Genomic DNA, 22,401 nt, shown 5'->3' on the forward strand with positions numbered 1-22,401 from the left:
GTGGAGATCTAATGGAAATTGGTGAAAAGACTGATAATCAGCATGTTTGAGTTGTGAATTATTACACTACATTCACTGCCCTTTTTCTGGAATTTACAGCAATAGTCATACAGATTTTATTTTGTTTGCTGATGTTAATGTCACTATCAAAACTACGCGTTTAATTGGAAATGCCAGAATTTTAACTATCAATAATAAGTGGATTATTAACGAACGTTACAGAAAATATCTACGATAATACAACTAAAGACTACTAGTACTAAAGATTTCCCAGTCGCATCTCCTATCCCACGATGTACTAGTGGCGAGGATTAGAGCCGGAAGTGACGACTGTAAGGATTAAGGAAACAGTCGATCTGTCAAGGAAATAAACAACACTTTCTGGCATAGGAAATAACAGAACGCTAGCTAGCTACAATTAAAATGAAGACATAGAAGTATAGCTATCTGAAACTGACACAAAAGTATAACATGGTTCGCTGTCTGAAGTAGAACTAGCTGCCTGGATTACTCATTTGTAAGTAGCCAGCTAGTAAATGTCGCGTGCCCCTTGATAATTTAAGTATATTGTAGCTGGTGTGCTGTTACATTTTGCTGGTATTACTTCAAATAGTAGGCTATCCATGTAACTAACTTGCTAGCTACACCTTTCAAGCTAGCGTGAGTAAATAAAATGTTCACTTCTTCAACAGACCCCATTTGTAAAATGGAATGTATTCGAGTTTATCTGGAGAGCCTGAAGCAAGGACTGCAAATTGATGTCTTGAGGGAAGTTGGACGTCAATATCCTGTCTTTTGCATTCTTCTGGTTTTTATGCTGTCATTAACTATACTTCTTAATAGGTAGGTTTTGTGGACAAACAAGGTGGATGTCTATTTTGGAATAAAGGACAAATGTTATACCTTAGGCTCATGTGATCTGAAGTAGTTAAACGGTTATTTTGCTCAATTCAGAACTGTCGGGGGAAAAGTCAGTATAGCATCCTGTCTATACTCATTCTTTCAGAATATTTCATTTTTTTCAGTTGAGGTATTAGACATCTAGCTATGCGTCTGACCTGGTTATTATAGGTATCTTCACATTCTGATGGTGTTTTGGTCCTTCCTGGCTGGAGTGATTACATTCTATTGCTCCCTCGGTCCAGAATCACTCCTGCCCAACATCCTGTACACCATAAAGCCCAAGAACAAAGTAAGCACATTCCAAAAACCTGAAGTACAAGGGTCATGTTCACTAGGCACTAAATGGAAGAATACGGATGATTCAGGGAGGGACAACCTCCTGAACTAAACACTTGTTTTAGTTTTCTGTTGCAAACGTTTTCCTTCAGGGTGCCCTAATTAATATGACCCAATAGTCAGAGGGCAAAGCAGTGTTTTGTAATTGAGTTGCTTATTACGTTTCTGTAAACAGTTGGTAATTTCTCATTAGTCAGTGGGATATCCAAAAGTAAGTGACAAGTGTTGTAGCTACAGGGTCTCCCTATCTATTCTTCCACCAGCAAGAGCAACAGGAGCTGTTTCCATTGGGACACAGCTGTGCAGTGTGTGGGAAAGTAAAGTGCAAACGTCACAGGTATGTCAGACCACTCAATATAAGCCTAGCACAAATGGAGAACAGACCAAATGTCACGTTTACATGTAAGGCGAATGAATGGAAGCTTGTGTTGAGCAGCAATGAACAGCAGTGACATTGATTGATTAGTAAAAGTCGAAGAAGGATTTGGCGGAGTTAATTTGCCACCTAGTGGACACTATGAGTCGGTGCTTCTCATTCACATCACTATTGAAATATGTTGTCCTTCACAGACCAACATTACTCCTAGAAAACTATCAGCCATGGTTGGACTTGAAAGTCTACTCCAAAGTGGATGCTTCCATGTCTGAGGTATTGCAATGGGTCATTTTAAATAGGATTTTGATTAGAAATCACAATTATAACAGATTGTCAATCAGTCACAATTATAACAGATTGTCAATCAGTCAATGTCTTTATTGTCCAAATCAGGAAATCCATTTTGTATTATCGTTTGGCCCTTAGGTGCTCGAGTTGGTTCTGGAGAATTTTGTATATCCCTGGTACCGGTGAGTAGATTCTACCACAGTTTTTAACATTTGACTTCTCTGTTCTGTGGAGAGGAGAGGGAAGTGTGAATGCATATTTCATTATGCTTTTCTTTATATGACAGGAACATCACAGATGATGAGGCATGTGTAGATGAACTGAGAATGACCTTTCGGTTCTTTGCATCTGTGTTAGTTCGGCGAGCTCAGAAGGTGATGCATAGTTCTCAGTCGATTCAAGTTATGTATGCCTTTTTTTAAAACCAGGATAAGCCCATTGAGACCCAGAGTCTCTTTTTCAAGGGAGACCTTGGGTCCACATATTGCTGATTATGGTTAATACATTGTTAATGTACTCAGGCTTTACATTAACTGTGAAAATGTTTCATACAGGTTGATGTCCCCTCAGTTATTTCTGGCAAAATGATGAAAGCAGCCATGAAGCACGTTGAAATAATTGCAAAGGCCAAGCAAAAAGGTTTATATTCTGTAGATTGGTAACACAAATTGCAGTAAGTTTCTGCACTGCAAGATGTTGGTCAGTAGAGAACTAAATGTGCACTGACTGTGCAAGGCTTAATACTGTGTGTGTGTGTGTGTGTATGTGTGTGTGTTTCAGTGAAGAACACTGAGGGTTTGCAGCAGGCTGCTCTGGATGAGTATGGCCCTGGCTTACATTTTGCCCTGCATAGTCGCAAATATGAGCTCCGTTATCTCAGGAAGGTGACAAAGATGCTATTTGCCTATCTCATGCCTCCCAAGGCCACTGACTGCAGGTAGGCCAAACCAACCAGACAGTTGCCTCCCAAATGGCACCCTACACCCTGTATTGTGCACTACTTTTGACCAGGGCCCATAGGGCAATAGTCAAAAGTAGTGTCGTATAAAGGGAAAAGGGTGCCATTTGGGACACAGCCAGAGTCCGTGTACCTGTTGAAGGGAAAGGAAAACATTTATTTTTGAAACAAGGCAATTGGAATCCTGTCTTACTCTGAATCCTGTGTCTTACTCTTTGTCAGATCTCTAGCTGTGCTGATGCAAGAGATCCTGGTAGGCTCTGTGTTCCTCCCCATCATGGACTTCATGGCTGATCCTGTAAGTATGATGATGTATGTGTGCTTAGTGATAGAGGGTGTAGAAGCTAAAGGCCATTCACATGACTCGTGCAAGAACTGCTTTGTGCTGACCAAGCCATTGTTTTTCAAAGGAGCAGAATCAAGTGAATGGGCCAATTATACAAACTCAAAACTCTCTGCATTAAGATTGTATCAATGAAATGCATGAACGAGCAGAACATTTTAGAACTGGAATTTTAGCAACGTAACTGAGTGGTGGTTGACACGTTCCATCTTACTGATGCATTCCTCCTGTTGCTTTTCAGGATACTGTGAACCACATGGTGCTAATATTCGTTGATGACACTCCAGTAAGTAAATTGCACATTTGACCAATCTTCTAGTGGAAGCATCATGCAGTCGTGCATTTGTGGTTCATTCCTCATTGTTTTCCAAGTCTGAGCCGGCCATGGAGCCACCATCTACCCTGGTTCCATTCCTGCAGAAATACGCTGACCCTCGTACCAAGAAGACATCTGTAAGTACTTAGTCCTATGGGCACAGAAAGCCCTTGTTACCGACATATCCAGTCCACTGACAAATTCATTGGCTGTACAGTACTCTATCAGCCATTACAAGCACAGTGAGAAAGGTAGTTAATGAACTTAAACAGAATACAAAAAAAAGAGAAGAGATTGATAAATGAAATATTGGTAGAGAGTTTTGCATGGACAAACACAGAATGTGTTCCAAATGGCCTCCTATTCCCTATATAGTGCATTACTATGGGCTCTATGGGCCCTGTTCAAAAGTAGTTGACTATAAAGGGAACAGGGTGCCATTTAGGGAGCACACACAGCTGCTGAACTCTGTCTTTCCTCCTGCCATCTGGTTTCCCAGGTGCTGAAGCTGGAGCTGAAGGAGATCCGGGAGCAGCAGGACCTTCTGTTCCGCTTCATGAACTTCCTAAAGCAGGAGGGAGCCGTGCACGTGCTCCAGTTCTTACTCACCGTGGGTAAGGACAAATCTCATAGAACCTCATACGAGGCTGTAAGGTCTTTCCTGCATACTGCTCTATTGAGAGGCATTTATATCATTTCATCAAAGATCCATTTAATGTAAGTCCAGGAGGACATGTAAAATAACCATAGTCAAGCCAGTGATATTTAGAGAGGTACTACACAACCCCACTTATTTTCAGTTAAGTTTTTGAATTTGAAAGTTTTATAAAGCATTGATCAATCTGGTAACACTAACAGCATTCATCCACTTCTCCTTCATGGCATTACAGAGGAGTTCAATGATAAGATCCTGTGTCCAGAGCTGAGTGAAGCTGAGCTGCATCGTCTGCATGGTGAGGTGCAGCACGTCTACAAGACCTACTGCTTGGAGGAGAGTATCGACAAGATCAGTTTTGACCGCTTCATCGTTGAGGAAATACGAAACAGTAAGCTGTGGTAGTCACTTGGTGCTCACAATTTTACCACAATCATTTAACACAGTGTGATGTGAGATGTGCTATTTTCTGGAAGTCCTTAAATCTTTAAAAACATATATGTCTCTTGTTTAAGTTGCCGAGGGGCCGTACGAGGGAGTGGTGAAGCTGCAGACTATGCGCTGCCTGTTTGAGGCCTACGAGCATGTCCTGTCCCTGCTGGAGAGCGTCTTCACCCCCATGTTCTGCCACAGCGATGGGGTGAGCCCCAGCCATGCACTGACACTACTCTCTGGTTGCATCCCAATATTCTGTCCTACTGCCCACACATTTTAAAACATTGTAATGGTCAAGTAGGCTTGAGCTAGAGGGAGTTTCCATCTCGGAAGTTTACATACACTTAGGTTGGACTCATTAAAACTCGTTTTTCAAACACTCCACAAATGTATTGTTAACAAACTATAGTTTTGGCAAGTCGGTTAGGACTACTTTGTGCATGACACAAGTCATTTTTCCAACAATTGTTTAAAAACAGATTATTTCACTTATAATTCACTGTATCACAATTCCAGTGGGTCAGAAGTTTACATACATTAAGTTGACTGTGCCTTTAAACAGCTTGGAAAATTCCATAAAATGATCTCATGGCTTTAGCTTCTGATAGGCTAATTGACATAATTTGAGTCAATAGGAGGATGTATTTCAAGTACCTGTGGATGTATATCAAGGCCTACCTTCAAACTCAGTGCCTCTTTGCTTGACATCATGGGGAAAATCAAAAGAAATCAGCCAGACCTCAGAAAAAGAATTGTAGACCTCCACAAGTCTGGTTCATCCTTGGGATCAATTTCCAAACGCCTGAAGGTGCCACGTTCATCTGTACAAACAATAGTACGCAAGTAATAACACCATGAGACCACACAACCTTCATACCGCTCAGGAAGGAGACGCGTTCTGTCTCCTAGAGATGAACGTACTTTGATGCGAAAATGGCAAATCAATCCCAGAACAACAGCAAAGGACCTTGTGAAGATGCTGGAGGAAACAGGTACAATAGTATCTATATCCACAAGTAAAACGAGTCCTATATTGACATAACCTGAAAGGCTGCTCAGCAAGGAAGAAGCCACTGCTCCAAAACCTCCATAAAAAAGCCAGACTACGGTTTGCAACTATATATGGGGACAAAGATTGTATTTTTTGTAGAAATGTCCTCTGGTCTGATGAAACAAAAATATAACTGTTTGGCCCTAATGACCATCGTTATGTTTGGAGGAAAAAGATGGATGCTTGCAAGCCGAAGAACACCATCCCAAACTTGAAGCACGGGGGTGGCAGCATCGTGTTGTGGGGGTGCTTTGCCGCAGGAGGGACTGGTTTACTTCACAAAATAGATGGCGTCATGAGGAACGGAAATTATGTGGATATATTGAAGCAACATCTCAAGACATCAGTCAGGAAGTTAAAACTTGGTTGCAAATGGGTCTTCCAAATGGACAATGACCCCAAGCATACTTCCAAAGTTGTGGCAAAATGGCTTAAGGACAACACAGTCAAGGTATTTGAGTGGCCATCACAAAGCCCTGACCTCAATCCTATACAAAATTTGTGGGCAGAACTGAAAAAGCGTGTGCGAGCAAGGAGGCCTACAAACCTGACTCAGTTACACCAGCTCTGTCAGGAGGAATGAACCAAAATTCACCCAACTTATTGTGGGAAGCTTCTGGAAGGCTACCCAAAACATTTGACCCAAGTTAAACAATTTAAAGGCAATGCTACCAAATACTAATTGAGTGTATGTAAACTTCTGACCCACTGGGAATGTGATGAAAGAAATAAAAGCTGAAATAAATCATTCTTTCTACTATTATTCTGACATATCACATTCTTAAAATAAAGTGGTGATCCTATCTGACCTAAAACAGGGAATTTTTACTGGGATTAAATGTCAGGAATTGTGAAACTGAGTTTAATTGTATTTGGCTAAGGTGTACGTAAACTTCCGACTTGAACTGTACCTGTCATTTTCCTTTCTAATCCATGAAGGGAAGTGAACAAGTGCACATTTCTGGAGAAAAGAGAGATTATTGGGACGCAACCTGTACTTTCTATGTGGACATAAACCATACACCCTAATCTAATCGCCTTCAATGGAATTGTCCTACAACGAGCCAGAACATGATACAATGACAACGTGAACGTTTCAATATACAAAAGCAAGTTGACTAACTGATAACATTTTTCCCATTCATAACTCTATCTCTGCAGTATTTCACACACCTGCTGATGGGGGCAGAGTCTCCAAAAAGGGACTCCAGAGTTAACAGGTTTGTGCTCCTGATGGCAATGACTGTAACATTAGAAAGAGGTGTAATATTCTTCTAAGCTGAAGTGTTTAGTGTTGTTTATTTTCACTCACTCATATTATATACACACACATTGTCTCTTTGCATCTAAATAGAGACTTGATTGGAGAGATTTCATCTTCTTCTAAACAGAAGTGTTAAGTCTAGTATCAATGGCTATTTCTACACATTGTGCATCTTTACTTCTCAGCCAAGACTCCACATTAGGGTGGTGTCTTGTTATTTTTGGACCTTGTAACATAGGCCTGTTTATGCCCAACACAATCGACGGCACTGAAGCTATTTTGTATTATTTGAAGCCTGTAGCTGTGGGCTTATGCTGTTTATCTTGCTGTTATTCCAGGAATAGTCTGTGTGTGGATGATATGAGGTGAGTATGTGTTTGGGAATGATGCAGACCAGGTTAATGTCCTGCTGCCGACTGCCGTTGAGTTTGCTGCATGCCAGATATAATTAGCCCAGACTGCAGTGAATGGAACCAAAATGTGCCTTGTGGGGCAATAAGCACTTTTCTTCAGTAGGCTTTTGCAAGCTAGCGTTTGTTGTTTTTGTTAAGACTTGCTCTTTACCTTGTACTGCTGTAACTGAACAAGAGTTGGGGTTATATGTAATTGTTTTTATTCAGTTGAAGAATTGTTGAACATTCAAGGTAGCAGGTGCTTTGAATAGTATTTTAATTTCTAGTTTTGGCGTTGAACTCGAGCCACAGAATGGAGGAAGAGGAGAAATATGGTGTTTCCCATGGCCCCATAACTAATCTCCTCTTATACTGTTTCTCTAATGGTCTATCCACGTCTTGTGTGAGCGCCCATAGTTCTCTTGTGTATAATGGACGCCAGATCTCCTTGTCGGGACAGAGTTGGAGGGCCTCAATTTCACCCCATCCCTCTTCAACCTTCCCTTCTTGTCCCTAATATTTGGTCTGCACTAAGTTGCCCATCCAACATTCAAACCTCCACCTTTACTGACATATGGCTAGATGTGAGCCTCAGTCTGTAAGCATGGACTCCTGTACACAACTACAAACTACCTCTCATTGCTTGAGTGCATCTGTTCTCATCTGTCTGCTTGGCATTAGTAGAATGTGCAACGTTTCATAATGTGTGCTCTCTTTGTGTGTTCATGTTTGGATTTGGACCTCAGCATGGCACTTTGACTTTGGACTTATAATTTCAACATCTTTGCAGCATTTTGAATTATTTTGATCTGCATATCACCATTTGAGGCATCGCTGCATTAACAGCAGATGTTTGGATAAGTGGCATCAACTGTTGACAGCAACAACACATGCAGTTTCACACAGCTGCCTGTCTGGCATTCCATTTTCTTGTGTGTGTTCAGTTCTGTGTTCATGTGTGTGCTTGTGAAGGAACGTCTCAAAACGAGGGGAGACGTTCGGGATCAGCCGGATCGGCAGCAAAATCAAAGGCGTCTTCAAGAGCACCACCATGGAGGGGGCGATGCTGCCGTACACCATGGTCGACGCTGAAGATGAAGTGGTGAGAACTTCCCCCCCCAAAACGAACACTGACACCGAAACCATGATCACATCCCCATCCTCCACCGTGCATATGAATGGGGGATTTCTATTCCTGCATATTGTAACCACAGGCTGGGTTTCCATAGTGATTTTGATTGAATTGTCAGTTACTTTAGTAGTAAGTACATTTAAAAAAAATACACTCCGAGGATAACACTAAAGTATCACACAACAATTATTTCCAATTCCAATATTGTTCTTGAATTTTCACACACTAACACATCATTGAACATGCCATACAAATAAAGGAATTTTAATTAATTATATGAAGAGTGCCTTTTTGACATCCCATGTTGTGTTGCAGGTTGAGGAAGCGACTATGGTGATGGAGGATGACTCCCCTGTGGAGACAGCTAGTACTCCAGGAGTCCTGAGGAACCTGTCAGCCTGGAGCATCACCATCCCCTACATTGACTTCTACGATGACGAGGTGAAGAAGGAGAGGGTCCCCGTGTTCTGCATCGACGTGGAACGCAATGACATGAAGGAAGGTGAGGGCACGGCCAGAGCTGTTTATGTTAAAGTCCTAAATGCCACCCTATTCCCTACACAGTGCACTACTTTTGATCAGAGGGCCTTGGTCTAAAGTAGTGTACTTTGTACGGAATAGGGTGCCATTTAGGATGCACTATATATGTTGGTTTTCAATTGTGTTGATTTTTGAGTGATTTTCAGTGGGACATGAAACAGAGGACTGGTCCATCTTCAGAAGATACATGGAATTCTACGTTCTAGAAAATAAACTCACAGAGTTCCATGGTAAGACGACATTGTGTACTTTCTCACACATTTCTTCACAGGAAGTATACCTGTTTAGCTTTGTTATCTCTGAAGTCCTGTGGTTAGTAGATGTGAGCTTCCGTTAACTTTTTTCACATTTGTTATGTCACTGGTAGTTTTTATCTTGTTTTTTGTTGCACAGGCTCATTTGCAGATGCACAGCTCCCTTCGAAAAGAATTATAGGACCAAAGAACTATGAGTTCCTATCATCAAAGAGGGAAGAATTTGAGGAGTATTTGCAGGTATTCCTACAAAACATTATGAACAGCTCTTTCCATGATATAGACTGACCAGGTAAAAGCTATGATCCCTTATTGATGTCACCTGTTAAATCTACTTCAATCAGGGTAGATGAAGGGGAGGAGACTGGTTAAAGAAGGTTATGGTAGTAGGTGCCAGGTGTACCTGTTTGTGCCAAGACCTGCAACGCTGCTAGGTTTTTCAGGCGCAACAGTTTCCTGTGTGTATCAAGAATGGTCCACCACCCAAAGGACATCCAGCCAACTTGACCCAACTGTGGGAAGCATTAGGGTCAACATGGGCCAGCAACCCTGTGGAACGCTTTCAACACCTTATAGAGTCCATGCCCTGACGAATTGAGGGTGTTCTGAGCGTAAAAGGGGGTGGAGGTTCAACTCAATATTAGGAAGGTGTTCTTAATGTTATGTACACTGTGTACGTAGGCCTGTTGCTCTGTAGTGTACAGTAACTGTAGTGCCTATACAGTTCTATGAAATTGAAACTACTATAATACTTGTCTTTGTTGTAAACAGAGACTGCTGCAGCACCCAGAGCTGAGTAACAGTCAGCTGTTGGCAGACTTCCTGTCACCTCACAGCATGGAGACTCAGTTTATGGACAAGATGATGCCTGATGTAAACCTGGGTATGGAGCATCAAATAACACTTATGTATAACACAAGGAGCACTAAAAATGCATGGGATGTATCCCGAATGGCACCCTATTTCCCATATAGTGCACTACTTTTGACCAGAGCCTAATAGGTATGCAATGTGTAGGGAATAGGGTGCCAATTGGGATGCATCCTTAATAACCCACACATTCATACAAGGAGGCCTAAAGATGCCATAGAGAAATATAGGAGAAATTCATTGTTGATTAGCTATGTAGCACCATGTATAGCCGTGTTGACAAATTGATTTTATTCCTTCTCAGGTAAAATATTCAGGTCTGTCCCTGGAAAAATTATTAAAGAGGTAAGAGGCATTTATCCAATGGGATTTTAATAGTAGAATATCTCTTGGGATATACTGTAGTTAGTCGCTGAAATTATTTCACTCTTAAATAAAGAATATATGATCAGACAATGGTGTTGCAGACCTCCCAGCTCAGTGGTCTGATATTAATCATGATGTCTGTCTGTTTCCTCTGCCTGCCAGAAAGGACAGAACCTAGAGCCTTTCATCCAGTCCTTCTTCAACTCTTGTGAATCTCCCAAAGTCAAACCCAGCAGGCCTGAGCTGACCATCCTCAGCTCTACTGCTGAGTACAACAAGGTCAGCTACGGTTGCAAAATTCCCAAAACATTCCCCAAATTCCCTGATTTTACCTAAGTTACAATCACTGTGCAAAACGCCATCTGTCCTGAGTCCACTTGGCCTATACATACTTCACAGTGGAAACACTATGTACACCCTTCCCATCCAGCTCAGCTATATGTAGGGATATATCCTGCCTCATTGGACAGCCTTAATCAATGATTATCTCCTTACCCCTGCTCTCTGCCAGGATGTTCTCACTTACAGGTGAAGTCAGAAGTTTACATACACCTTAGCCAAATACATTTAACCTCTCTGGCGCATGTGGGACGAACTCGTCCCACCTACGTAACAGCCACTGAAATCCAGTGGCGCGATTTTTGAATCGTTAGAAATACTATTACTTCAATTTCTCAAACATATGACTATTTTACAGCTATTTAAAGACAAGAATCTCGTTAATCTAACCCCACTGTCCGATTTCAAAAAGGCTTTACAACGAAAGCAAAACATTAGATTATGTCAGCAGAGTGCCCAGCCAGAAATAATCAGACACCCATTTTTCAAGCTAGCATATCATGTCACATAAACCCAAACCACAGCTAAATGCAGCACTAACCTTTTATGATCTTCATCAGATGACACACCTAGGACATTGTGTTATACAATACATGCATGTCTGTTCAATCAAGTTCATATTTATATCAAAAAACAGCTTTTTACATTAGCATGTGACGTTCAGAAAAAGCATAACCCCCGCAAACTTCCGGGGAATTTACTAACAGTTTGCTAAATTACTCACGATAAACGTTCACAAAAAGCATAACAATTATTTTAAGAATTATAGATACATTACTCCTCTATGCACTCGATATGTCCGATTTTAAAATAGCTTTTCGGATGAAGCACATTTTGCAATAATCTAAGTACATAGCCCGGCATCACAGGGCTAGCTATTTAGACACACACCCAGGTCAGCCTCCACCAAAATCACATTTCCTATAAGAAAAATGTTCTTACCTTGCTTGTTCTTCGTTAGAATACACTGCCAGGACTTCTACTTCAATAACAAATGTTGGTTTGGTCCCAAATAATCCATCGTTATATCCAAACAGCGACGTTTTGTTCGTGAGTTCTAGACACTATCAGAATGCTTCATCACGGTGTTGCGCATGGCGCATTGGCGTGACAAAAAATGTCTAAATATTCCATTACCGTACTTCGAAGCATGTCAACCGCTGTTTAAAACCAATTTTTATGCCATTTACCTCGTAGAAAAGTGATAATATTCCGACCGGAATATGCATTGAGCCTAAACAGCCGAATAAAATTTATCCTCAGGAGCGAATCGTGCACGCGCCTCATTCAAAGGTCCTCTGAGCCGCCACTTGCCAAAGCCGATAATGTGTTTCAGCCTGAGGCTGCCTCGTTAACCTTCAGTTATTTCCCGGGTTCTGAGAGCCTATCGGAGCCCTGGGAATTGTCACGTTACAGCTAAGATCCTTACTTTTCAATAAACAGATGCAAGACGCACGACTTGTCAGGTTTTTGCCTGCCATAGGAGTTCTGTTATACTCACAGACACCATTCAAACAGTTTTAGAAAATTCAGAGTGTTTTCTATCCAAACCTGAACAATAATATGCATATTCTAGCTTCTGAGTTGGTGTAGGAGGCAGTTAAAAATGGGCACATATTTTTCCCAAAATTCTCAATACTGCCCCCTATCCCAAAAAGGTTAAACTCAGTTTTTCACAATTCCTGACATTTAATCCTTGTAAGAATTCCTGTCTTAGGTCAGTTAGGATCACCACTTTATTTTAAGAATGTGAAATGTCAGAATAATTGTAGAGTGATTTATTTCAGCTTTTGTTTCTTTCATCACATTCCCAGTGGGTCAGAAGTTTACATACACTCAATTAGTATTTGGTAGCATTGCCTTTAAATTGTTTAACTTGGGTCAAACGTTTTGGGTAGTCTTCCACAAGTTTCCTACAATAAGTTGGGTGAATTTTGGCCCATTCCTCTTGACAGAGCTGGTGTAACTGAGTCAGGTTTGTAGGCCTCCTTGCTCGCACACGTTTTTTCAGTTCTGCCCACAAATCTTGTATAGGATTGAGGTCAGGGCTTTGTGATGGCCACTCCAATACCTTGACTTTGTTGTCCTTAAGCCATTTTGCCACAACTTTGGAAGTATGCTTGGGGTCATTGTCCATTTGGAAGACCCATTTGCAACCAAGCTTTAACTTCCTAAATGATGTCTTGAGATGTTGCTTCAATATATCCACATAATTTTCCTCCCTCATGATGCTATCTATTTTGTGAAGTGCACCAGTCCCTCCTGTAGCACAGCACCCCCACAACATGATGCTGCCACCTTTGTGCTTCACGGTTGAGATGGTGTTCTTCGGCTTGCAAGCCTCCAACTTTTCCTCCAAACCTAACGATGGTCATTATGGCCAAACAGTTCTATTTTTGTTTCATCAGATCAGAGGACATTTCTCCAAAAAGTACGATCTTTGTCCCCATGTGCAGTTGCAAACCGTAGTCTGGCTTTTTTATGGCGGTTTTAGAGCAGTGGCTTCTTCCTTGCTGAGCGGCCTTTCAGGTTATGTCGATATAGGACTTGTTTTAATGTGGATATAGGTACTTTTGTACCTGTTTCCTCCAGCATCTTCAAGGTCCTTCGCTGTTGTTCTGGGATTGATTTGCACTTTTCACACCAAAGTACGTTAATCTCAAGGAGACAAAACACGTCTCCTTCCTGAGCGGTATGACGGCTGCGTGGTCCCATGGTGTTCATACTTGCGTACTAGTGTTTGTACAGATGAACGTTGTACCTTCAGGTGTTTGGAAATTGCTCCCAAGGATGAACCAGACTTGTGGAGGTCTACAATTTATTTTCTAAGGTCTTGGCTGATTTCTTTAGATTTTTCCCATGATGTCAAGCAAAGTTCGAAGGTAGGTCTTGAAATACATCCACAGGTACACCTCCAATTGACTCAAATGATGTCAATTAGCCTATCAGAAGCTGCTAAAGCCATGCCATCATTTTCTGGAATTTTCCAAGCTGTTTAAAGACACAGTCAACTTAGTGTATGTAAACTTCTGGCCCACTGGAATTGTGATACAGTGCATTATACGTGAAATAATCTGTCAAACAATTGTTGTAAAAATTATTTGTGTCATGCACAAAGTAGGTGTCCTAACCGACTTGCCAAAACTATAGTTTGTTAAAACCTGTCTGGGCTAGGGGGCAGTATTGAGAATTTTGGAAAAATATGTTCCCATTTTTAACTGCCTCCTACACCAACTCAGAAGCTAGAATATGCATATTATTGTTCAGGTTTGGATAGAAAACACTCTGAATTTTCTAAAACTGTTTGAATGGTGTCTGTGAGTATAACAGAACTCCTATGGCAGGCAAAAACCTGACAAGGTTTCAAGCAGGAAGTACCCTGTCTGACAAGGAGTCGTGCGTCTTGCATCTTTTTATTGAAAAGTAAGGATCTTAGCTGTAACGTGACAATTCCCAGGGCTCCAATAGGCTCTCAGAGCCCGCGAAATAACTGAAGGTTTACGAGGGAGCCTCAGGTTGAAACATATTATCGCCTTTTGTAAGTGGATGCTCCGAGGACCTTTGAATGATGCGCGTGCATGAGTCGCTTCTGAGGAGAAATTTTATTCGGCTGTTTAGGCTCAATGCATACTCCCGGTCGGAATATTATCACTTCTCTACGACATAAATGGCATAAAAATTGGTTTTAAACAGCGGTTGACATGCTTCGAAGTACGGTAATGGAATATTTAGACATTTTTGACACGCCAATGCGCCATGCGCGAAACCGGGAAGAAACATTCTAGAACTCACGAACAAAACGTCGCTGTTTGGATATAACGATGGATTATTTGGGACCAAACCAACATTTGTTATTGAAGTAGAAGTCCTGGCAGTGTATTCTGATGAAGAACAAGCAAGGTAAGAACATTTTTCTTATAGGAAATGTGATTTTGGTGGATGCTGACCTGGGTGGGTATCTAAATAGCTAGCCCTGTAATGCCGGGCTATGTACTTAGATTATTGCAAAATGTGCTTCATCCGAAAAGCTATTTTAAAATCGGACATATCGAGTGCATAGAGGAGTAATGTATCTATAATTCTTAAAATAATTGTTATGCTTTTTGTGAACGTTTATCGTGAGTAATTTAGCAAACTGTTAGTAAATTCAACGGAAGTTTGCCGGGGGTTATGCGTTTTCTGAACGTCACATGCTAATGCAAAAAGCTGTTTTTTGATATAAATATGAACTTGATTGAACAGACATGCATGTATTGTATAACACAATGTCCTAGGTGTGTCATCTGATGAAGATCATCAAAGGTTAGTGCTGCATTTAGCTGTGGTTTGGGTTTATGTGACATGATATGCTAGCTTGAAAAATGGCTGTCTGATTTTTTCTGGCTGGGCACTCTGCTGACATAATCTAATGTTTTGCTTTCGTTGTAAAGCCTTTTTGAAATCGGACAGTGGGGTTAGATTAACGAGATTCTTGTCTTTAAATAGCTGTAAAATAGTCATATGTTTGAGAAATTGAAGTAATAGTATTTCTAACGATTCAAAAATCGCGCCACTGGAATATCAGTAGCTGTTACGTAGGTGGGACGAAATCGTCCCACATACCCCAGACAGGTTAACAAGAAATTTGTGGAGTGGTTGAAAAACGAGTTTTAATGACTCCAACCTAAGTGTATGTAAACTTCCGACTTCAACTGTATGTCAGAATGATAAATCTTTACACACTCCTTCCCAGAAACATAAACCAAGACTGTTCCGGTCATTCCAGGGTTTATCACTTTTGGAAGAAGAACATTTTCCACTGAAACTATGCATATAAAAAACAGACTTTTGATATGTACAGTCGTGGCCAAAAGTTTTGAGAATGACACATGTTCATTTTCACTCAGTCTGCTGCCTCAGTTTGTATGATGGCAAATTGCATATACTCCAGAATGTTATGAAGAGTGATCAGATGAATTGTAATTAATTGCTAAGTCCCTCTTTGCCATTCAAATGAACTGAATCCCCCAAAAACATTTCCACTGCATTTCAGCCCTGCCACAAAAGGACCAGCTGACATCATGTCAGTGATTCTCTCGTTAATTAACACAGGTGTGAGTGTTGACGAGGACAAGGCTGGAGATCACTCTGTCATGCAGATTGAGTTCGAATAACAGACTGGAAGCTTCAAAAGGAGGGTGGTGCTTGGAATCCCGTGTGGCTCAGTTGGTAGAGCATGGTGTTTGCAACGCCAGGGTTGTGGGTTCGATGCCCAAGGGGGACCAGTACGAAAAAAAAATTTTTTTAATGAAATGTATGCATTCACTACTGTAAGTCGCTCTGGATAAGAGCGTCTGCTAAATTACTAAAATGTAAATGTAAAATTAATCATTGTTCTTCCTCTGTCAACCATGGTTACCTGCAAGTAAACATGTGCCGTCATCATTTCTTCGCACAAAAAGGGCTTCACAGGCAAGGATATTGCTGCCAGTAAGATTGCACCTAAATCAACCATGTAATGGACATACACAAAATAGTCCAAATTGGTGACGTGAAATGACAAAAAGTACTTTTTTTTTTTTAAATGGAAAAGTGGTGCGTGCATATGTATTCACCCCCTTTGCTATGAAGCCCCTAAATAAGATCTGGTGCAAGCAATTACCTTCAGAAGTCACATGATTAGTTAAAGTCCACCTGTGTGCAATCTAAGTGTCACATGATCTGTCACATGATCTCAGTATACATACACCTGTTCTGAAAGGCCCCAGAGTCTGCAACACCACCAAGCAAGAGGCACCACCAAGCAAGCAGCACTATGACGACCAAGGAGCTCTCCAAACAGGTCAGGGACAAAGTTGTGGAGAAGTACAGATCAGGGTTGGGTTATAAAAAAAAATATCAGAAACTTTGAACATCCCACGGAGCACAATTAAATCCATTATAAAAAAATGGAAAGAATATGGCACCACAACAAACCTGCCAAGAGAGGGCCGCCCACCAAAACTCACAGACCAGGCAAGGAGGGCATCAGAGAGTCAACAAAGAGAGCAAAGATAACCCTGAAGGAGCTGCAAAGCTCCACAGCGGAGATTGGAGTATCTGTCCATAGGACCACTTTAAGCTGTACACTCCACAGAGCTGGGCTTTACGGAAGAGTGGCCAGAAAAAAGCCATTGCTTATTTTTTTCTTTAGGCAAACACGTTTGGTTTTTGCCAAAAGGCATGTGGGAGACTCCCCAAACATATGGAAGAAGGTACTCTGGTCAGATGAGACTAAAATGTAGATTTTTGGCCATCAAGGAAAACGCTATGTCTGGTGCAAACCCAACACCTTATCACCCCGAGAATATCATCCCCACAGTAAAGCATGGTGGTGGCAGCGTCATGCTACAGGACTGTTTTTCATCAGCAGGGACTGGGAAACTGGTCAGAATTGAAGGAATGATGGATGGCGCTAAATACGGGGGAATTCTTGAGGGAAACTTGTTTCGGTCGTCCAGAGATTTGAGACTGTGACGGAGGTTCGCCTTCCAGCAGGACAATGACCCAACACTTGAGTGGCTTAAGGGTAAACATTTAAATGTCTTGTAATGGCCTAGTCAAAGGCCAGACCTCAATCCAATTGAGGATCTGTGGTATGACTTAAAGATTGCTGTATACCAGCGGAACCCATCCAACTTGAAGGAGTTGGAGCAGTTTTGCCTTGAAGAATGGGCAAAAATCCCAGTGGCTACATGTGCCAAGCTTATAGACACATACCCCAAGAAACTTGCAGCAGTAATTGCTGCAAAAGGTGGCTCTACAAAGTATTGATTTTGGGGGCGGGGGTGAATAGTTATGCACGCTCAAGTTTTGTTTTTTTGTCTTTTGTTTCACAATAAAATATATTTTGCTTCAAAGTGGTAGGCATGTTGTGTAAATCAAATGATACAAACCCCCAACAAATCAATTTTAATACCAGGTTGTAAGGCTACAAAATATGAAAAATGCTAAGGGGGATGAATACTTTCGCCGGCCACTGTAAGTAAAGATGTAAGACAGTGTTAGGAAGATGGCTAGACTGACTGCCCTGTAGCTCTGAACTGCCTTGACAGTTGTATATTTCATTCTGTCAATATAATAATTGTGTCCCTTCCGATCTCCCTAGCACTCCAATGACCTCTACAAAAACAATGCTAATCTGTCTGAGACCCTGGAGACACATAACCGGAACTACTTTATGGAGATGATCTCGGTAGAAGGGATGTATGACTACATGATGTTTATGGGTAAGTGACCAGGCACAAGTAGTAGTTCCCTTTCACAGAGAACTGAACTATGTGATACGTTCCCCAGCACTCAAACGGAAGGGAGAACTAACAAGAGTCACTGACAACAACCAAAACAAGTGGGGTTTTAGGAGGGGTTCTGAAAGACACTCATGGGGGTGTCCACAGAAAGTTGACTAGCAACAACAATTGGAACCTAAGACACCCACCATGAGTGCCCACTAAATTTGCCTAAGAAGAAGCAAACAAAAGAAAAACCCACACCAAACTAAAGAGGTGGAGTGAAACAAAATCAGATAAAGGATTGTTTGTCTAAAAATCAAAATAGAGAGCGCCAACTAAAGGTGTTAACCCTCCACATCTATCAAGACAACTGGAGCACTGGGCCAGCCACTCTTAAATAGCACTTGGGCCAGCACAGGTGAAACACCTTCCCACTAACAAGACGGAAACCAGCACAGGTGTAACACATACTGACTAACGAGGTGACACCAATTGGTGCGCCCTACGTGGTAACGAGCTAAAGACCAACCTCAAAACATAAATGGAAAAACCAAAGCTTGTAACATATGACAAACTGTTATAGGATTCAGCCAATATAAAAATGTTATTTTTTTTTTTTTACATTTTAGTCATTTAGCACAGTGTTTCCCAACTCCAGTCCTCCAGTACCCCAAACAGCACACATTTTTGTTGTAGCCTCGGACAAACTCACCTGATTCAACTTGTCAACTAATCCTCAAGCCCTCAATGAGCTGAATCAGGTGTTTGTCCAGGGCTACAACAAAAATGTTTGCTGTTGGGGGTACTGGAGTTGGGAAACACTGATTTAGCAGACTTTCTTATCCAGAGTGACTTGCTCAAGGGCACATTGACATATTTTTCAACTAGTCGGCTCGGGGATTCGAACCAGTGACCTTTCGGTGACTGGTCCAACGCTCACCTTGTGCAAGTGAATCCAGAGTTTTAGCACTACCAGTGATGGCCACCACAGTGTTTGTCATGATAGAAAGTTTTTAGGATGGTTTGCGTATCCTGACTGTCAGACGCACACCTGTTGCCCAGTCATGATTATTTTCATTGCATTTGGTGTTGTGTTTGATGGACAGGTCGAGTCGTGTTCCACATGCCAGACTGGTTGCATCACATCCTGTCAGGGGGGCGGATCTTGCTCAAGAACACATTAGAGGCCTACATGGATAACTACATTCAACACAAACTGGAGATGATCTTGCAGGAGCACCGTGTGGTGTCTCTCGTCACCATGCTCAGAGGTACTGTGTGTGTGTGTGTTTGTGCGTGCGGTCGCTTGTGTATGTTCCTTCAGTAACGCATCCTGTTTTGTTGACATTCTCCCCCAACCCCTCCTATTTCCTTCCTAAGGCTCCACCAAAGGTTTTGAGGGCAGCATACAATCACTGTAGATGTGTTGTTTCACTTCAGTGCTCATCCAAATCCAATCACCATGATATTGTTTGTTATCCCATGTCCATTGAGGTCTGGGATTGCCCTGCCTTACTTAATCCAGCTCTCCTAAACTCATAATTACATTTTCTGCCCAATTTCAGATGCTGTGTTCTGCGAGAACAGTGAGGAACGCACCACAGGAAACAAGCAGAGAAGAGCCAAGAAGGCATTCGAAGAGATGATGAATTATCTGCCAGGTTAGACCAAGGCTTTGGCTGACTAATATTTTCTCTACTCAGTAGTTTTGTTTTGCCATATTCACCTGCTCTGAGTGGGAAAAATTGTTTTGAGCGGTCATCCAACTTGGAATTGTAAGTCGGAAACTCTGGGATCATCCTAGACAGTTTCCTCCAATCCCAGATATTTTCCATTGTAGAAACATTCCAGTTTCACTAATCAGTCCCATTAATGGCAAAGGCAGATAACATTGGCCTCAGTTAAGCTGTACAGTATTGCTGTGTCTTTCTGTCTTTTCACCTTGTAGACTTTATGGAAAAGTGCATTGGACAGGAGGCCAAGTACGAGGGCATCCGACTTCTCTTTGACGGCTTCCAGCAGCCACTTCTCAACAAGCAGGTAAAGCTGAAAGGCAAACATGAAGACGAGTAACAGCTTCTCTGCAGCCAAGGTCTCATGGTGATATTAACTGTTTTCTCTCCTCTTGTTTCTGTCTTTTGGCTCCCCTAAGATGACTTACGTTCTGATGGATATTGCTGTCGAAGAACTGTTTCCAGAACTCGGCAAGGTAAACTTCTGAGAATCAGCTATACAGTGCCTTGCAAAAGTATTCATCCCCCTTGGCGTTTTTTCCTGTTTTGTTGCATTACAACCTGTAATTTATTACTGTAGTGCCTTGTTGCATACAAGATGCATGGTTTTTGTATATTTGTGTTCTTTTCACTGTCATTTAGGTCATTATTGTGAAGTCACTGCAATGATCCATCCTCAGTTTTCTCCCATCACAGCCATTGAACTCCATTTCTGTTTTAAAATCACTAATGGTAACATCCCTGAGCAGTTTCCTTCCTATCCTGCAGCTCAGTTCAGAAGGGTGACTGCATCTTTGATGTGTCTTGCTGGTTTAATACAGCATAACTAGAGCAGGGATGGGCAACCCTGGTCCTGGAGGGCCACAGGCACTTTATGCGTTTGATTTAACCAACCTGGAAGACCAGGTGTTTTGAATTTAGGTAATAACTGATCAATTAGCTCAGTTGGTCAAGTGTGGTGCCTAGTTGGAACAAAATGTTGCAGTACGTGCGGCACTCCAGGAACAGGGTTTCCGACCCCTGAACTAGACCATGCTGTGTCTGGGTGGTTTATTAATATACTGTATAATTCACAGCATAATTATTAACTACTAGACCATGCTTAAAGAGATCTTCAATGTCAGATGTTTTATTGTCATCTACCAATCACTGCTCTTTTTATGAGGCTTTCAAAAAAGCTTCCTGGTCTTTGTAGTTGAATCTGTGCTTGAAATTCAATACTTGACTGAGGGCCCTTACGTATGTATGTATGTATGTATGTATGTATGTATGTATGTATGTATGTATGTATGTATGTATGTGGGACAAAGGAAGGGTTAGTCATTTAAAAATCATGTCAACCCCTATAATTTCACAGTGAGTTCATGTAACTTTTTATTTGATTTGTTAAGCCACATTTTACTCTTGAGCTAATTTAGGCTTGCCTTAACAAAGGGTCTGAATACTTATCCAACAACTGTTATTTTATATATATATATTTATTAATTTATATATATTTATTAATTAAAAAAAACATTCGGTAGTATTTTGTCTATTGTTGACAAAAATAATTAAATCTGTTTTAATCGCACTTTGTAACACAATACAATGTGAAGGAAATCCAAGGGGTCTGAATACTTTAGCAAGGCACCGTATATCGTATTTAACTTAAGCATCTCTCTGCCATAGGCCCCCTGAAAGTAAACACTCACTTTGAGTTTCAACTAGGGGGTAATCAACCAGTTGTCTTTTCCAAACTATTTACACATTTATAAATGAAGTGAAAGTAGAACGGTAACAGGATGTAGGTTGTGTACCTCCCTGCTGATACTGTATGTTGTCTCTTCAGCAGGGACAAAGGGAGCCATCGGTAGACAGTAACCAGTGAATTTAGCTTGCTTCCCTTTCCTGGAGCCAAAGTGCAATACAACAAATTCCAACAAATGTCAACATTCCAATGTATAATAATGCATTAATAAAAATATATTTATAGATTTTACTGGGTGGTCAAATATTTTGTATTTTACTTATTGGATATAATAATGCCTTGCTGCCTGCACACTGGTCCATCTTTTAGTTAGATGTGTCAATTTGAGATGTCTTCCCTTCTGCAAGTGAGATGACTGTTTAAAGACCAATTGACTCTGTCTCTGTATTTTGTATGGTAACTGTAGGTTCATTTGTGTCATTTTACAGCTGAGAAGCAGGTTGGAGCAATAAGCTGAGCACTAAGAGCTGTTTTGTTTCTCACATTCAATTTGTTTGTCAGCTTCTGTTTTCTAAAATGAGGTTGTGTCCTGCATATGACCTAATGTGATTTCCATCTCCCTTCCCTCCTTGGAGTTTCATTTCTGCTCTGATAATGTTTTAGTCCACTGTGAAAAAGAGATACTTTCCATGCAGTGTTCAGTGGATGAGGTAATTGGCAACACCATGTACATTCCCACTGGTCAGAGCCAGCTGGGTCGGAGCCATCAGTGGAGACTAATAGCTGGCCCCTGTGAATAATAAAGCTTGTTTCTGTGGGCAATCCAGAGACAGAATGGTCCTTGTCCTCAGAATACTACTCTACCCCGTGGCCCTGACACAGTTCTGATGAATAGTGAGAGCAGCAAAGCTCA

The 22,401-nt window shown here is 41.3% G+C and overlaps 1 protein-coding gene across 3 annotated transcripts; it reads left to right on the forward strand.

The window, feature by feature from the left end:
* Positions 1–333: 333 nt before the first annotated feature.
* LOC115174942 (sorting nexin-14) lies at positions 334–21,779 on the forward strand. Of its 3 annotated transcripts, XM_029733984.1 has the most exons (30): positions 334–517; positions 693–843; positions 1,072–1,192; positions 1,503–1,576; positions 1,810–1,888; positions 2,042–2,085; positions 2,190–2,277; positions 2,458–2,542; positions 2,684–2,840; positions 3,084–3,159; positions 3,446–3,490; positions 3,577–3,657; positions 4,020–4,134; positions 4,411–4,566; positions 4,691–4,815; positions 6,823–6,881; positions 7,264–7,290; positions 8,290–8,419; positions 8,765–8,951; positions 9,136–9,219; positions 9,383–9,483; positions 10,015–10,126; positions 10,418–10,458; positions 10,642–10,758; positions 17,945–18,065; positions 19,175–19,339; positions 19,634–19,729; positions 20,017–20,108; positions 20,221–20,277; positions 21,630–21,779. In XM_029733984.1, the coding sequence occupies exons 2-30, from the start codon at positions 707–709 to the stop codon at positions 21,666–21,668; spliced, it is 2,811 nt and encodes a 936-aa protein (XP_029589844.1). In that variant the 5' UTR covers positions 334–517; positions 693–706; the 3' UTR covers positions 21,669–21,779. The 3 variants fall into 3 exon arrangements, with proteins under 3 accessions (XP_029589844.1, XP_029589845.1, XP_029589846.1); XM_029733985.1 differs by lacking the exon at positions 7,264–7,290; XM_029733986.1 differs by lacking the exon at positions 334–517 and having other exon boundaries at positions 710–1,192.
* The last annotated feature ends 622 nt before the right edge of the window (positions 21,780–22,401 follow it).

The sequence above is a fragment of the Salmo trutta genome, chromosome 35 (assembly GCF_901001165.1).
Source record: "Salmo trutta chromosome 35, fSalTru1.1, whole genome shotgun sequence".
NCBI classification, from domain to species: domain Eukaryota; kingdom Metazoa; phylum Chordata; class Actinopteri; order Salmoniformes; family Salmonidae; genus Salmo; species Salmo trutta.

Bases quoted from the DNA above. Each gene is read 5' to 3' on its own strand.
- LOC115174942 (XM_029733984.1), top strand. From the start codon at position 707: ATGGAATGTATTCGAGTTTATCTGGAGAGCCTGAAGCAAGGACTGCAA. The intron at 10,127-10,417 runs GTATGGAGCATC...ATTCCTTCTCAG, and splicing joins GATGCCTGATGTAAACCTGG to GTAAAATATTCAGGTCTGTC. The intron at 18,066-19,174 runs GTAAGTGACCAG...TTTGATGGACAG, and splicing joins TGACTACATGATGTTTATGG to GTCGAGTCGTGTTCCACATG.